Source organism: Pagrus major, chromosome 13, assembly GCF_040436345.1.
Source record: "Pagrus major chromosome 13, Pma_NU_1.0".
NCBI lineage: Eukaryota > Metazoa > Chordata > Actinopteri > Spariformes > Sparidae > Pagrus > Pagrus major.
In genome coordinates, this window is record NC_133227.1 from 3728502 (window position 1) to 3745047 (window position 16546).

The 16546-nt window shown below is 39.3% G+C and overlaps 1 protein-coding gene across 3 annotated transcripts; it reads right to left on the reverse strand.

Moving 5' to 3' along the window:
- Nucleotides 1-1588: 1588 nt before the first annotated feature.
- aifm1 (apoptosis inducing factor mitochondrion associated 1) lies at nt 1589-15802 on the reverse strand. 3 transcript variants are annotated; one of them, XM_073479262.1, is made up of 22 exons: nt 15570-15753; nt 13164-13300; nt 12821-12941; nt 12662-12685; nt 12497-12520; nt 12007-12114; nt 10639-10968; nt 9643-9714; nt 9469-9540; nt 8858-8979; nt 8601-8731; nt 7529-7619; nt 7262-7346; nt 7105-7181; nt 6518-6626; nt 6321-6428; nt 6123-6211; nt 5899-6039; nt 5283-5425; nt 2704-2828; nt 2152-2342; nt 1589-2056 (listed from the first exon to the last, which is right to left on the reverse strand). In XM_073479262.1, exons 1-22 carry the CDS (start codon nt 15655-15657, stop codon nt 1985-1987), a joined length of 2460 nt encoding a protein of 819 aa, XP_073335363.1. In that variant the 5' UTR covers nt 15658-15753; the 3' UTR covers nt 1589-1984. The 3 variants fall into 3 exon arrangements, with proteins under 3 accessions (XP_073335363.1, XP_073335362.1, XP_073335364.1); XM_073479261.1 differs by having other exon boundaries at nt 9643-9717; XM_073479263.1 differs by lacking the exons at nt 9469-9540; nt 9643-9714; nt 10639-10968 and having other exon boundaries at nt 15570-15802.
- Nucleotides 15803-16546: the final 744 nt, after the last annotated feature.

A 16546-nucleotide genomic window follows, 5' to 3' on the forward strand; every position in this document is an offset into this window, starting at 1 on the left:
TGTTTGAGATTCGAACACGTTACATTTACAATCAGGCTTTTCTTTGTCGAAAAATAAGAGACATAATTTATTAAAAGGTGCACCGTGTAGTTTTGGGGAAGAAATTTTAATCAAAAGGGAAAGATCTCCATTCACTGAATCTTTGTCTAAACAAACTAAATAAACAAACTCTCTTTGTTTTCATGACTGAATAAACAACTGACAGTAAAGGACAACACAATTTCATACTGTTTTACTTTGTTTATATTTGGCGGACCCTGCCACCTCTCTAGCTTCAAACAGTGTTCTGGAGACCTTATCTTCCTCTGAGAACAGCTTGTTCATTCAGTTATGAATAAAATAAATATTTCTGCGTTTGTATTATTACCTCATTAGAATTGTAAATATTAAAATTCTGAGTCTGAATTTCTTCCCAAAACTACAAAGTGCCCCTTTAAGATAAAAATAGTATTAATAAGGAGCCATGTTTTACCCTTGATCAAACACTGCTGAGAAACCACACAGCTCTCCAAGTGAATATTAACCCAAATCCACAAACTTGAAAGAAGCCAATAAACATGAAATATTATTAGATTTCAACAGCGCTCTTCCAGATAACCGTCTTTTAAATGAAAACATTAATGGAATTTAATTGACACTGAAATCTTCCACTGGCTCTTTACTGTTTGTCATGTTGTGTTGATAAATTGTTGACATCTTGCTATAGTGTAAATGTGTCTACAAGTGATCTGATCTTTTAAATCCAAGATTTAATTAACTACAATTACACTATATGTGATTAAATATTATAACATGACGTGTTATCACAGCAAAATGGAAATAGGATGAAGGCATCATGTTCTCATTAAATCATGTGTAACACGTCTCTTTAAAGTGTGACTACACATCCAGAGGTTATTTATCTTTAGCAGAGCCGTCCAGCGTTTCTGGTCCAATTATTTCATCGTCAAATCGACGGACAGATTCACTTATAAATGTGGAAGCTCATGTTTATTCCTCCATACAGAGTGGGAGGCAGCTCGGCCATTTACTCATGTAAAATTAATGTCAAAGAAGGCGATGGGACGTTATGGCTGCACGTGTTTGCCTCACACTTGAGAGGCCGCTCGGCACTTCGCTCCGGAGCCCACGGTGTCAAATAAGATAAGAAATGTGTGAGAACAAGAAACATGAGTGCATTCCTAATAACAAGAAGCCCACAGTAGAAGAAAAAAATACATCTTTCTGCATGCTTGAACATTTATACCTCCGGACAAGATAAGTAGGCCAAGCATCATTTTTATGTTGTATTTGTCAGGGTGTACATTGGCTCTACTATATTAAATCGTATTTCTGAAGACTGTAAAATGTACTCATCAGGTGTCCTTTGTACGAGCCTAATTGTTCCCATTTAAACTGACAATAAGTGTTTTTAGAGCTCAGTTTAAAAAGGTCCCATCACTGCGGTTCACATGTATGACCCGAGTGGATTTCCTACAACAGCACACATTGATTAAAATGCTTCAGGACACATGAGCTCAACCAAGCCATCACATCTGCAGGTCATCATGCTATTATCTCGGAGCCAAACTGAAAATAATGGGATCACTCCGATTTAAAAATAGCCTTTATTGCAGCTTCTCTCGCCACAAGCTGCTCTGATCACACAGAGGAAAACATAATCTATGCTCAGCATTTTCAGCCTGGTGGGGGGAAAGCAGACAGACAATCACATCTTGACCAGAATTAAAAAAACAAACAAACAGGAGCATAAGGTTTGGCGAAGAATGAGACAGTGATTTATCCTGAATAGAAAAAAAAGACAAACAGGTGCGGCAGATAGAAATTCCAAATATGAAAATATTTCAACGACATGACATAATTTACATTGATTCTCCCAGTTTGCTTGTGTGATCAGTTGTGTCTTCAAGAGTGTGGCGATGTCAGAGTTCAGTCTTAACATGAAGCGTAACTCCCCTCCTGTAAATGAGTGTCAGCCTCAATCTTAATCCTCATGGATGTTGAACAGCTTGGCCACTTCATTCAGATCTGCGTGTTCCTCTCCGTCCTTGATTATCTACAAATAAACAAGATACAAACAATTAACAAAGATCATATCTACAGTTTAATCCCAACTTTGACACATTTTTCTTACAAAGTGAGGATGCGTACCTTCCTCGCGATGGGCATCCTGTTGAACACGTTCCACAGAATGATGCCCACCACCACTTTGTCTCTCAGGTAGAAGATGACTCCTTTTCCGTAGTCGTCCTTGTTCTGCAGCACAGCTGGAGCAGGCGATGCAGGGGCCACTGGGCTAGTGGCTGTGTCCTCTGTTTCACTTTCTGAGCGGATTCCGGTTCCTGCCACGCATTTAACAAGTAAGAAGACCCAATCTCAATACACCCCTCGCCCCTACCAATTAGCCCTACAACTGCCTGTTTTTCACAGGCACACTTTAAACGGACGGTTATGAGAACTCTAGCGTTTCAATGTGTAATAGTTTTCTTTATAACAAATAAATCAATTGCTACAAGCTTGCCAATGTTTCCATCACTAACTAGCTAGCTAGCTAATGTTACATTATTATTGCTGATTTGTGCAGGACAGTCCCGCATTTTGACGTATTTCAATGCTGAAAACCCCCACCTTTGCTGGCATAATACGCTAAATCTGAACCCTGGTTCTCAAATGTACTGTTTATTGTTGATTGTCTGGTCCTACCTGACTCCTCTGTAGCAGCTTTAGGTGTATCCTTGGCAGTGGCTTTGGCAAACACTCCGACTGTTGGCAAGCTGCTGTCAACAATCCCAATAGCCTCGTAGCCTACATCTGGTCCCAGGTCGCTCCTGTGAGAAACAACAACACATAGGAAAACATGTTGAAAGAATATGATTCAAAGCTTTTGGATTTCATTGATTGATTTTATTTAACGAGACCTTTCAGTGCTACATACCTTTAAAGAATGACTTAAAACATATTTCATTTCAAACAAATGACACCCTAATGATATTGTTTTTGGGAGTTGAGCCAATATATAATCACAATGCTGTCATTTTGTGCCAGCTGCATTTTAGAAGCGAAAACAAAATCTTCAAATTTCTGTTGAAAATAGTTTGCTGAAGTTTATCCTCCAGTGTGAGGTACAGCGACTCCTACATTCTAAAACTTCACTGTCAAAACAGTCTCCAAAACACTGTGTACATGTTTGAGTACCTCACACAGCTCCTACTCCAGACACAACACAAAACAGGGCTGAAAGGGCACTTGTTAAAAATTTAGCTGTGAACTTCTGTGACAACCCCAGCGCCACCTGATGAGTTTCAAGCTGGCTGATGACCTGCAGTAATGTCACAGCCGACTAACCTTGACAAATTACCTGCTGTGGTCATTCAGCCCAGAGAGCCTGTACACTTAATGTGGCACCATTCAGAAGCATCCTTCTGCTGGCACCTTTACAGTGTCACTGTGCCAACACTACTGTAAAACGCTTGAATTTTAATGTGGTGTTTCAACGGTTTGGCAAGTACTTGGATTTTGGAAAAAGTGCTTGAAACTGACTGAATAGTTTGCTTTTTTTGATCAAGAATTAAAACCAGTCAGAGAGAGCATGGCTTTTGTCTATCATACAAAATGAAGACTCCACTCATGCCTCGCTTGCCACTTCGAGTCTGCACGTGTGGGACATGCTTGTGTGATCTGTCAGACTTCATTGACGTGTACCCTCTGATGGGACTGTAAGTGGGAGGCTAACAGACGACAATATGGCTGAATGTTGGCTTGAAAATGAGAAAATACTAAACTGTTGAAATGAGGACCAAATCCTTGCACTTTCGAGACCCCTAAAGGTCAGCCGTAGTAGGGAATTTTCGATTAATTTAATAATACTCTTAATTAACCAATTCATTACAGTAATTCCTGCTCATTGTACTACTACAACTTGTCATTATCCTGATTAAACAGATTTTATTTGTTATTTCTTAGCAATTTCTTCACATTACAACATAATTAATGGCCTGTGAATTAAAGAGTAAACCAATATGGTCTTGCAAGTATTGTATGTCAATTATGGCAAGTTAATTTATGGATTCTGTAGTGTAACAGCTAATGTTATTACGTTTAAATGACATAGCCAATAATGTTAATAATTACCAAGCAACCGATTGACCTTGCATCACACTGCTCTCAGTTTTTAATCATCTCCTCCCCTTCACTCACAGTTAGTTTTGGGGTTTATGGTCATTTTTAGACTCAGGTTGTAAAGTTTACAGCCTGCTTTGCAATGCTGTTGCTCCCGATTTCTCTGTGTACAGTGACACAGCTGAAACACAAAAGTACAATAATTGAACTGACCAAATTTGAGTCGACTTATGCTTGAAAACTTGTCTGAATTTGACTAAAGAGAAGGTATAGGGACCCTGAGAAAGGCTTTTAGAATGACACAAGCAATAAATAAATTATAGTCCACAGGTGCGTTTTTAGAAGCTTCCCTGCATTGGACGCTTGACCAACACACGCTACACCCTCCTACAACAGTGCAACTTACTTAGAGTTGTCCTGTGGTTGCTGTCTGGACACCAACAGCCTGAGTCTGGAGACACATTACACTGGCATTCAAAAGAACCTCATCATACCATCAGACTACATCTGCTGGAGCATAAACCTAAATAGTTTGACTAATGTGTGACCTTTTTTTTTTTTTACTGCAGTAAACCTGTGTTGTCAGCAGTGTGTCGTATTTCCCCAGCTGCTAAAAGCATGCAGCCACAGCATTTGTCAGTGTAGCGTGGCCTACACTCCACACTGTAGTTCATTTTTTGGAAACTCCCTGAAAGTCTGCTTCAGTCCCCTTGTGCTCATATCAGTGATGTTTTTAACAGAGTTAGTAAATTTATGATGGGCTTAAAAACGTCTCTCCAAGTGACGCAGCCCTCGGCTGGAAACTCTTATCCTAATGTCCTCAAAAGGCACTTTAAATATTTCACAACTTAATGGTATTCAAGACTTCCAAGCAATCATGCATGTTCAGCTGACTGCTAAAAGGATTAAATCTGAGTCATTTGCAGAATTGCACATGCTGCCCCAGTGCCCCCTTATTTAAATGCATTCAATGAGCGTCACGTGGATCCATGCAATCAACAATTCAGAAGGGATCTCGCTTTCTCTAATATTTCCCTTCATTTCCACTTCAAGCCGAGTTCATAGCTTGCAGCCACAGCACTCATTTGCAGTTTGAATTTTTGACCCATGAAAGCCCTTGGTTAGCATCAGTAGCAGGGAATAGGAAACACTGTAATACCCACCAGAACATGGACTGATGCCAGTAGGGTTTGTTGGCTCCTGTCATGTTCTCTCCTGCGAGTCTTCCACTCACAACGGCGTGATCGTGGTGCTCCACTCGTCTGCGGCCCAGTCTGATGTCATAGAAACACGCAGCATCTCCAGCCTAAATCCAGACAGAAGGGATGGAGGATGCATGGATTAGATTTTCTAACTATAACTTTATAACTATACCATAGTTTCATTACTTGTCTACAAAAAGGTGCACTGTTTCTGGACCATGCCGCAGTTTGCCTGAGGGGGGCACTGTAATATAAGATATTGCTGAAAAGGTCAAAGGCATTTACAGTTCACCTTAACCTATTAGGTAAACCCTAAATTTCCAGCACAGTGGATTTTGTTTTTATTTCAAATAATTTAAATGTAGTCAACATTTTTGTGCTTTTTCCAAGTCTTGTTAAAGTGGGCACTAAAATGCTTTTTCAAGATTACTGTCACAACAGCGGTAAAATGTTGACCTTTAAACTCACTTCTTTGCAGCAGAATGATATGATTTCTCATATTTTCTCCACAGATCTTCATGATCTTGTTGACCAGTGTCCTTAGGATATTTAAACTACCTCATAAACATTAACTTACCACCCAAATATTGGATCTAGCTTGCAGCTCTGCATTGACCCGATAGCCACCAAAATCAGAGTCCACCTCCAGACCTGCTGACTTAGCAAGGTCAACGTTGGGCTCCAGGCCAACAGCTGCAACAATGTGATCGGTTTTGACCTACAGGGTGAAGCACAACATAATCAGTAACTAATAAGTCATTTTGTGAATTACACCGGACTTGTGCAAAAACCTGGACCTACCAATCGTCCATCCTTCAGTTGAATTTCTAACTTATCATCTTTGCAGGTGACTGATTTCACCAAAGCTTCTGAGATGACTTTTACGCCCTCTAGAAAACCAAAAGGAGAGTATTTAACAAAACAGACATGATGAGATACACAATGAAACTCAGACAATGAGACAGTTCAGACACATAAGTAAACAAAATGGACACGAACCTTTCTTGACTTTTGCTGTCGTCCAATTGCTCAGATACTCAGGCAACACCTTTCCCATGTTGCCCTTCTCAGGGAACATCTGTATCACCTCCAGGTCAGACTCATTTGCTGAAGAAAACAGAAAGATTATGAGTGATGCAACAACAATTTAATTCACACACATTAATTCTGTTCAACATTATTGTTAATAGTCTTACATCTCCTGCCGAGGGCACAGGCCAGCTCGCTGCCCAAGAAGCCACCTCCGATGATTGTGATAGACTTGATGTTTCTGGAGACCTTATCCAGTGATTTAAAGTCCTCAACCTGTGGAGGACCACAACATTTATATAGAACATACTCCTTTTGTTTTTAGCAGTTTTACATCACACAGTCATTCTAAAACACATTAAAATTGCCTTATATGCTTATGTGAGTGTGTTAAACAGTGACATGACTGCAATGATTGTTATTGCAAGGAGACTTTCTTTTTGCCCTGTGTGGCCCTGTAGCCACATTTATACCACTGGTGTTACTTAGTAATCTGCATTTCCTGCTGTTTCTTATGTATTATATCTATGTGTATCTTATATCTGATAAAAAGTTTTAATGATTCAATTTATAATCCTGTAGATGAAACTAAATATTCAAATATTTGCTCAGTGGCTTTTTCCTTAATATTTCCATCATGCGATACTTTTACAATTAATCCCACAACACAAATATTTTTCAGAGCATTGAACAATCTGTCAGAAATTCCCCAAACTGACACAGAGCTATCGCCCCCTTGTGGCTAAACACTGACCTTGCGGAACAAAGTTGTCCTCGTCATCACCTCATCCCCTGCTCTTTCAATGACCTGGAGATTTCTGGGCACTCCGCCTGAAGAGAACGGCTCTAATTAGCTTCCACAAGGTTTATGCCACATCTGATAATACTTTTTTTTTTATAAAGTGGCTTACCTGTGGCAATCAAACACTTGTCATATGAGATTTCAGTTTCATCGTCCAGTTTTACTTTGTTTCCTCTCACGTCCATGTGAACCACCTGAAGTGGATCAAATCATGTAATTGATGTCAAAAATATCATTCAGCACAGTCAAAAAGTACATTTTCATCCTCAATTCTGGTATTAATAATTTATCCAAATACTGTCATGTACTGTATCGAATTATAAAAGCCAGCAGACCGCAGTGTCTGAATGTTGAAGGAAAACAAACATAAACCAACCTTTTTGCCAGTAAGAACAGCCACTCCGCCATTTTCTGCACTGTCCAATTCCTCTGGATTGATGTAGAATGATGCTGGCTGGAAGTAGATACTGAAAAATATAAGAAGGTACCAAAATCACTGCACATGTTTCACTAGTTTCTGTCTAAATTTCCCTCAGCAGGCCATGACATTAAAGTGAGTTCTTGCAGCTTAATTTCCAGTATTCTGCAGGTCAGTATACTGAAGTATATTTTTTCATCATAACCCTAACCCACCAGGTCAGTCCAACTTTGGAACAATTTTTTCTAAATGTCTTTTTTTATAGTTAGACACCATACATTTCTATTAACCAGCAATTACAACTTCATAATCAAGTTCAAGTTACCAATTAGAAGTACCACTCCTTAAGTGCTAAAATGGTCAGCTGAAGTGACGCAGAAACCCATGTGGAAGTTTCCTGGAAATGTATTAATGACATTACCAGCTATCTATTAACTGCTTGTTGGAGAATAGCAGAATATTATTATTATTAAATAATATTGGGGTCATTTTCTATCAATTTTGAGGTAATTTTGAGTAAATTTCAAAGACATTTCAAAAATGTTTCTTGGTTATTACCACCGATTTATTTATTACTGAAAATTCCCAACTTGTAAAATGAAATGTTACCCATTTTTCTTTTCTTTTATATTGTATTCTATATATTGTTTATGCAGGGTGTCTGCTGAATTTGTTCCACTAATACAGCAAGTCATACATAAACCAGCCACAAGTAATGACAACAAACAAATAAAGAGGAAGTCAGTAGCAATAGATTTTAGGAAGTGTTGATAGTTGACATGAACACTGACATCCACCTGAATAGAAAATGCGCCACCAACAGAAACTCTCTGTAAAGTCTTTTGTAATGAAAGCCAAAAACCTCAAAGTCACTTTGACGACCACGTCACAGCAGAAAGTGACAGATGACGGGACAGAACAATCAGACAGATGGTAAGAATGGTACTGAGCCAAAGTGAGGCAAATAGAAAGAATTCAAGGCAGTTAGGTTAAATACACCAAAAGTACAAAACAAGAATTTTAAACACACCTTCTTTCTTTTCCATTCCACTGTTTGAAACGCAGTGTTTCCGTCACACTGGGGTCATCAGAGAACCACAGCTCCTTCGAGAGAGGTGGTCTCATGTATGGAAGGTCTGGCTCATCAGTCACTATCAACACCTGATAGTAAAATATGAAAATAAAAAATACATCAACAGATAAAGTACATGAGTATTATTATTATTACAAATATTACAGAGAGAGTGAGTTAAAACGAGGTGGGTGATGAACTGAATTCTGACTGACCCTGGCACCAGGGTCTCTGGCTCGAATGGACCGGGCAGCAGCGAAGGAGGCTGTACCTCCACCAATGAGGAGGTAGGGGGTGTGTGAAGGTACCTTGGGAAGGGCAGGGACAGCTTCCACTGCTGGAGTTTGTAAGAAAGAGCGACAGTAAGCGAGACAGAGAGAGGAAGTGAGGGTGAAAGAGAGAGAGAAATGCAAAAAGCAAAAGCAGGAGAAGGACACAGTCAGTGCATGATCTTAGATGCTCATCAGTACAACTCACACAAATACACAAATAGAAATACACCTGGTGGGAGTAATCGTAACCAGAAATCAAATCTTCCATGTGAGTGAGATTACCCTTTATCATTACAGGAACCTGGTGGGGATAAATGGAAAAAGTAACCAAACTTTCCATGTGAGTGAGATTAACCTTTATCATTACAGGAACAAACAAAGTGAAAAAGACATGAACAGGTAGGAAGGAAAGCTGTAATGAGGAAAAATGTTAAAAACATAAATAGGAGAAAAAGGTGTTGGAAATTAACATTAACATTATCGAAATGGGAAGAGGTATCGGTGTCGTGTTTTCTCGTTTTCCCGCTCCAGCCGAGGATGGACTTCGGTCTTACCACTCTCTGCCACAACTTCAGGCTGAGGCTCGGCTGGCTCTGCTGCGGGGCTTTCTGCTGCTGCTGGAGGTTCTGTTAGTATAACCGGAGCATTCAGCAGTTAAGACAAAATAAAGCCTTTAGACGTGGTAAATGTAACATTGGTTCCATGCACAGGTCTAACCGAGCGCTTACCACTCTCCACAACGGGTGCAGGGGGCGGCTCTGTAAGATCAGCTGGGGACGGCTCAGAGGGGGCGGATGGCTCTGCTAGTATAGTGGTTGTAAAGTTACATAATAATCTAATGAGCAGAACAGCTGATAAGTGCAATCTATTTTTAAGGGGAGACACTACAGGTTAAAACATCTTACATGCACCAGTCAATTTTGAGATTTTGCTTTTTTGCTTCCATTAAACGTCATCTTTCAGACTAGCAGGGGTCCAAAATACACATTCAGGTTTGTTAGGTGTGTGTATGATGTTAGTTCAGATTTATCTTCTGGATTTCTTCATGCAAATTAGTCCATATCTAAAATATCACAAAACTTGTAATACCAAAAATAATTGATTAAATTTCAGTGATATCCGTTTGTAAAAACTTTTACCCTATCCACTATTTTGGTGTTTAAAAATATGAAATTCTACAATACATATCTTTAAGAGCCATTTTTTCTCATTCTCTGGGTAAAATCTCCACCTCAGTAGTACTTACACACACACCAAACTTTCCAGTTCTATTCCTATTTATAGTCTGAAGGTCTTCACCGAGGGGTTTGTCATATATCATTCATAGCCTGACTTATTAAACATTTTATTCCTAAGAACGTGGCGAAAATGGACTTTTTTGGGGTGTATGGTCTGATTTAGAGAGTGATGTAAAGAGATCTAGCTGCAAAAACACGAAACTAATGTCAACAAAATGAAAAAAACTATTTTGAACTTGGTTTTATCCTATGTTTAGATATCTGTTCTGGAAATGTATCCAATTTAGCTTTTTTTGTAATACAAAAAATTATCTTTGAAATGTAAGTAAACATCTGGGGAAGTTTCATGGTGATATCTGATATCTATCTGACTCAATTCACCTGTAGTGTCTCCCCACTGAGCTGTAGTCGTATACGCTCATACATAAAGATCCAATAGAATGAGTGAATGAATTACATCATAGATCCTTTCTTCTCAAATCTTACCCTGCTCCTCAACTACAGGTGCAGCAGGTGGTTCTGCTGCCTCTTCTGGAGCTGTTTCTACTGGTGCAGCTTCTACTGGTGCTGCCTCTATTGAAGCAGCTTCTATTGGTGCTGCTTCTTCTGGAGCAGCTTCTATTGGTGCTGCTTCTTCTGGAGCAGCTTCTATTGGTGCTGCTTCTTCTGGAGCAGCTTCTATTGGTGCTGCTTCTTCTGGAGCAGTTTCTATTGGTGCAGCTTCTACTGGTGCCGCCTCTACTGGTGCGGCTTCTACCTGAGCTGCTTCTACTGGAGCAGCTTCTTCCGGAGCTGCCTCTACCACTGGCTCCTCTGCTGTTAAGGGCAATCCATAGTATGGGTTATTATTCAACTTTTCACAAGGTTATTGACGGGGACGACCATCAGGATCCATGCATTTCTTCTGCTTCACCATGGGAACATTCTGCAGAGCATGCACACTGACACAATTACAATTGGAAGCTGCCAGAGAGACACTGAGCTGAACATGAAGAGGTAGCTCAGTGTCGATAACAGTGTGCTAATTTTCACTTTTCTGTTTTAAGAGTTCCTGTTTAAATTTAATCTTAAACACAGCCTGAGAAAAGTCTGCAAGTAAAAACTGAATTCACTTCACAGGGCAGCTTCCAATTATGAACAATATTATCACATCACCATTAACAGTAAAAGAAAAACCCTTTAGAGTACACATTCACAAAAAAGGTCAGACAGGAGAGGTTCATTTTACATTACAAATATGACAATAGAGCAGACAAGGAGGAGCCAACGTATTTGTCAGATGTACTGAGAACTCCAACAGCTGTGTCCCACAAATACAGGAATATCTACAGTTCAGAATAATTGAGGAGAGTGTGAAAAGTTGTGCTGAAACTGTAAAGGGTTAATATACAAGGTTAGAGGACAAAAACTAAATATAACCCAACAGAGCACACTGGGTGTGGCACATGCAACACTACAATTAAAGAAAAACACACACAACATGACAGTCACAGTTCATACAGTGAACATCTCAGACAACACTCATACAGACAGGACAATACACATGTAAAAAAATACCCAGAGGGCCTCATGTATAAAACATGTCACATCACCATGACATTGTATTTGTGAAATATAAATACTGTGGGACATTTTTAAGCAGGGTATAAAGAGGACTGAAAAGACAGGTGTGTTTTACAGCCTGCTTTTTTTGCAATAACCTGACTTCACCAGTTGTTGTCGCCATTTTCTCCCAGAAGTAGAGTATGTATACACATTATTCCTTTTTCTGGTTTGTTCTTTTGGTTAACACATTTTATACAGGAGGCACATGTTAGGCATGCATGTAGGGGTAAAGAAAAGTATGTAAACAACCTGGGGGAGGTTCAGTTGTTTCACTGGGGGCCGCTGCTTCAGCATCAGGGGTGGGGGGGCTCGGCTCCTCTGGTGAAGGTGCTGCTTCGGGTTCTGGCTCAGGGACGGCTGAGAGAAAAATTAACAGAAATTATTAACTTAATTGTAAAGAGAACAAAGTTTAAAGTAAGTAATTTAAATCAATTCACCGCTAATTTGAAAAGCAGTAAAGAAGAAGATACATTGTGCACCGCAGAGTCAGCTGATTCCAAGCCAACCCTTTTACCAAGTAACCTTTAACGGATTTAAAAAAACAGATGTCTTTTAGTTGACAGAGTGAAACAGCAAAGACTCCACACGCTTTTCAAGATGTTTGAAGCTTATGCACAAGCTCTTTGTTCACGGTTATAAAAACATCATGGTTAAACTTTACTACCCATTTAGTTATTAACAGAGGTGGAGTTTGATCTATAAATTTTATCTACACAGGAATGAGAGAAAAGACACTCACCCTCTGTCTCAGCGGCTTCCACAGCTGAAACAAAATGAAATCATTTGGTCAAAACTTCACAAAAACAATTACAATTACCAAAAAGTTGGGGCGATGTGTAAAATGTCAATAAAAACAGAAATAAATAAATAAATAAATTAGAAATGAAAGAGAGAAATCACTCACCTGCTGTCTCAGGGGCTTCTGCAGCTAAAACAAATAAAAGAAAATAATCAAAACATAGCTCATGCAGCTCTGATAGGAATATCTTTAGACTTGTTTAAGGTATTAATTTTACAGTTTTGTTATCTCTAAAATCATCAGCTGCTAATACAAATTACTCACTAGGAGGCTCTGGCTGGATGGGTGTGTCTGGGTCTTTTGCAGTGGCTTTAAGTGGTCTGGATGAAATTTCATCTATACGTTCCTGATATCTTTGTTTGTCACCCTTGACAGTTTGGTACGCCTGTGAAAACAAAAACAATCAACATTTATTTGCAACCAGATCATGCATTAGCCCGACTCTGCCAATGCATGTTTTTAAATTAACAGTCAGGGTAGGACCTTCTGGATGAAACACACCAAACGAACAACAAAAGTGATACACTTAACACCGTAAATATTGATTTCAAACGATTGCGATTTTCAGTGTATGTACTGTAAGTTGTAATAGACTAAGCCAACTCACGTATATTCCACCAGCGACGCAGGCTGCTCCAACCAGAGCGATGTACAGCGTGTTTTCTCCTCCTCCTCCTCCCCCTGCCTGCCCAGTGGACATGTGGGCCGCAGGTACAAGTACTGGTATTCGGCCATTGGTTAACCCTGAAAACACATTAAAAAAGTCTTAATTTCAGTACAACAACCTTGGCAGTGCTTGCAAAAGTCAGCCCGACAGAGATCAGTCATAGTGTCAGTACATCTCCCCAAAGCCATGTTCTATACACGCATGCTAAATACTGAACTTACACTTACTATACTTGCACGTATCGTGTTTTTTGAAGAATGCATCTTTATCCTGTACCATGGAGTATGGTGAAGCACTAAAACTGGTGCATCAAATCAATGTATTTATATATCATCACATTGCCTCAGTGGGCTTTACAATCCGTACAGTGAACGACATCCTTTGTCCTTAGACCCTCGATTCGAGTGAGGAAAAACTTGCCACGTTGAGGAAAAAGAAAAACCTTTTAACAGGGAGAAAGGGGAAAAAAAGATTGAAGAAACCTCATCATCCTGGATGTAGATCCTCTGAAATCTTTGTTTGTGTTTATGTTGATCAGGCTTATTAGACTGCTCAGCTTTCTGACTTTCACATAATTGAATTATGTTCATATATATTATATATTAGCTGTTTAGTCAATAACATCTCACTTTTCTATTTGCCTGGACAAATCAACAAGGGAGAAGTAGGGAAGAAATAACAAGCATTACACTATATGCTCCACCATCTTCTCTATAGTTTATAGTAGAGCTGTTACGATTAATCGATTAGCTGTCAACTATTGAACTGATTGCCAACTATCTTGATAATTGATCTTTTTATAAGGAAGGAAAGTCATCTTAGAGACCAAACAATTTATCGATTAATGGAGAGAGTAATCGACAGATTGATCGACAGTGGAAAATAATCATTCGTTGCAGTCCTAGTTTATGGCATGTGAAAAGGCATCTGCAATTAATGTACGCAATAAATACTAGGGGTAATCAGCTGGCCGACTACTGTGCCAATATTCAGCATTCTTCCAATTATCTGTGATTGCAGATAGATACATTTAAAAATGTTCTTCTTTGGCTCTGATGCAGCATCCTCTCACACAATGTCCTGCCAACAACAATATCTGATTGGTAACACAGCATGATTATTAATTAATAGCCTATAAACACTGAATAATCTGAATCTGCAAAGTAACTAGTAACTAAATGTATCAAATAAATGTAGTGGAGAGGGGGTATAAAGTAGTTTCCATCACTGGTTGTTCAAAATTTTGACACAGAGTTTCATTTTTACTGCAAATGAATATCAGTCCCAAATATCGGTTTTTAGTCTCCTTGATTTCTAAATCATCAGTATCAGTAGTGGGCCTGAAAAAGCCATATCGGTCAACTCCTAATAAAAACAACATGACCACTGACATGACAGCTGCTGCCTCATCAGGCTACCAAGCCATAGACTATGAGGGTGACTGCTACATTACTGTGACTGCTAAAGGAGCATGGTTGCTAGCTTGCTCAAAATGTGAATGAAGCAATGAATTGATTGGCGAAGACAAACACAGATAAGCAATTTCTAAAAGCATAAAACTATTGTGTAAATGCTGCTGGTAGCGTGACATATTTGCAGAATATTCCTGTGGATGTTGACGATGAAAACATATCTTCTTACATGAACTCAATCTAAGCTTATCATGCAAGGTTATACAACATCTCTTGACTCAACATTTCCCAACATGAACGGACTGGCATCTTCAGGCTTTAAGTTAATTAAACAAAGCACCCACATTATTATTTGAGTTAGGTTTAGAGGCTTGAATCGTCATTATTATCAACCTCTCTCCTGAACTACTTCCCTCTAATAACTCCACACTTGCTCCTTTCTTAACCTTTGTAGATTCAAGCAACTTCAGTCCCTTGTGACCCTGAAAACCCCGTGATAAAAAAAAAAGTCGGCCTTATGGAGGCATGGCAAAATATGGTGGGAGACAGAACATGGTGTAACACCTGTAATAACCACACTGTAAACCAGCACAGGCAGGTCAAACATGTGCGTGACAGTGATACAAGTTTATGTTCATTCATCGGCGTTGCTTTCTGGTAAGCAACACAACGTGTTGTGAAGTGCAATATGGTTTAAGTTAGCTAACCCTAAATGTCACCCACTTCTCCATGTTACCATTTGTCAGTTAGCCAAGTTAACATTAGCTTTGTAGCAGCCAAACGAAGGTCAAAATACTTAAAACTAAGCTAGCAGAAGTTAGCCTGTCTTCTTTAACGACTGTCGACAATGTTTTATATCACGCTTCTGGACATGAGTGTATGAATTGAGGCCAGCTAGCAAGGAGACAGCAACTTACTGGGACTGTTCACTTACCTGTTCTCCTCACATTCTGCCGGCATGCAGTGGATGAAGCTCTAGCAAGAGGTGCAAGCTTTTTCCATACAGTCCTACATTTCAGCATTGTGGCTCAGCTCCGCTGTAACGGTTCCCAGTTTACGAGCCGACTTGTCGGACAGGGACACTAGCTAATTGCCGATGATAAGTCCTAAAGCAGCCAGCCCACACTGACAACTAGCAGCAACGCGCTACACGCCAAGGCCAGAGACAGGTCATACGTTTCAGGGGGCTCATGGGTAATCGTGGAGAGTTTTTGAGGACGCGAGATTGGTCGCCGCTAGAAGACTCAGGGAGGATAACGCCGTTGGAACAAAGATGGCGCCGCCCGTTATATCAGTAACCGCGCTGAACACAATTTCTGTGACGACTTGGCATTGTTTTTGTATTAATGTCTGTGCTATGACGAGATACAGCATTTTTAAATCATAGAATCAACAGCTACATAATTAGCGTTCATTTAATTTCAGGTCTAAGCTCTGTATAAACGATTTTACAAGAAGCTGTTTTGAGCTCTTTCCTTCAAGACTCTTTGGTAGGCATCTTGTTCTTGACATTTGTGCAGATGAACCGCAGCCTCAGTGGACTGCTGCCCCCTACAGTTCATTATTATTATTATCATTATTATCATTATTATTATTATTATTATTATTACTATTAACCTGGTTAATAAAAGTTGTCCCGACGGCGAACACAAAGTAAACTGAGACAAGAGGAGGGAGGTAACAGAGAGGAATAGTCCATAATATTGTATATTATTTAAAAATTAAATAATAATAAGATTTTTTTTTCGCTGTAAAAAGCATTCATATAAAACACATGACAACATGGCCTAAAATAATGAGATGAGATAACAACGAGGTAAAAAAAAAAAAAAAAGTTAATAAGAATAATGCAACGCACTATATAACGCAATTTTATGTAAATGTAGGTTTAATGTGAGTTAGGTACACGAA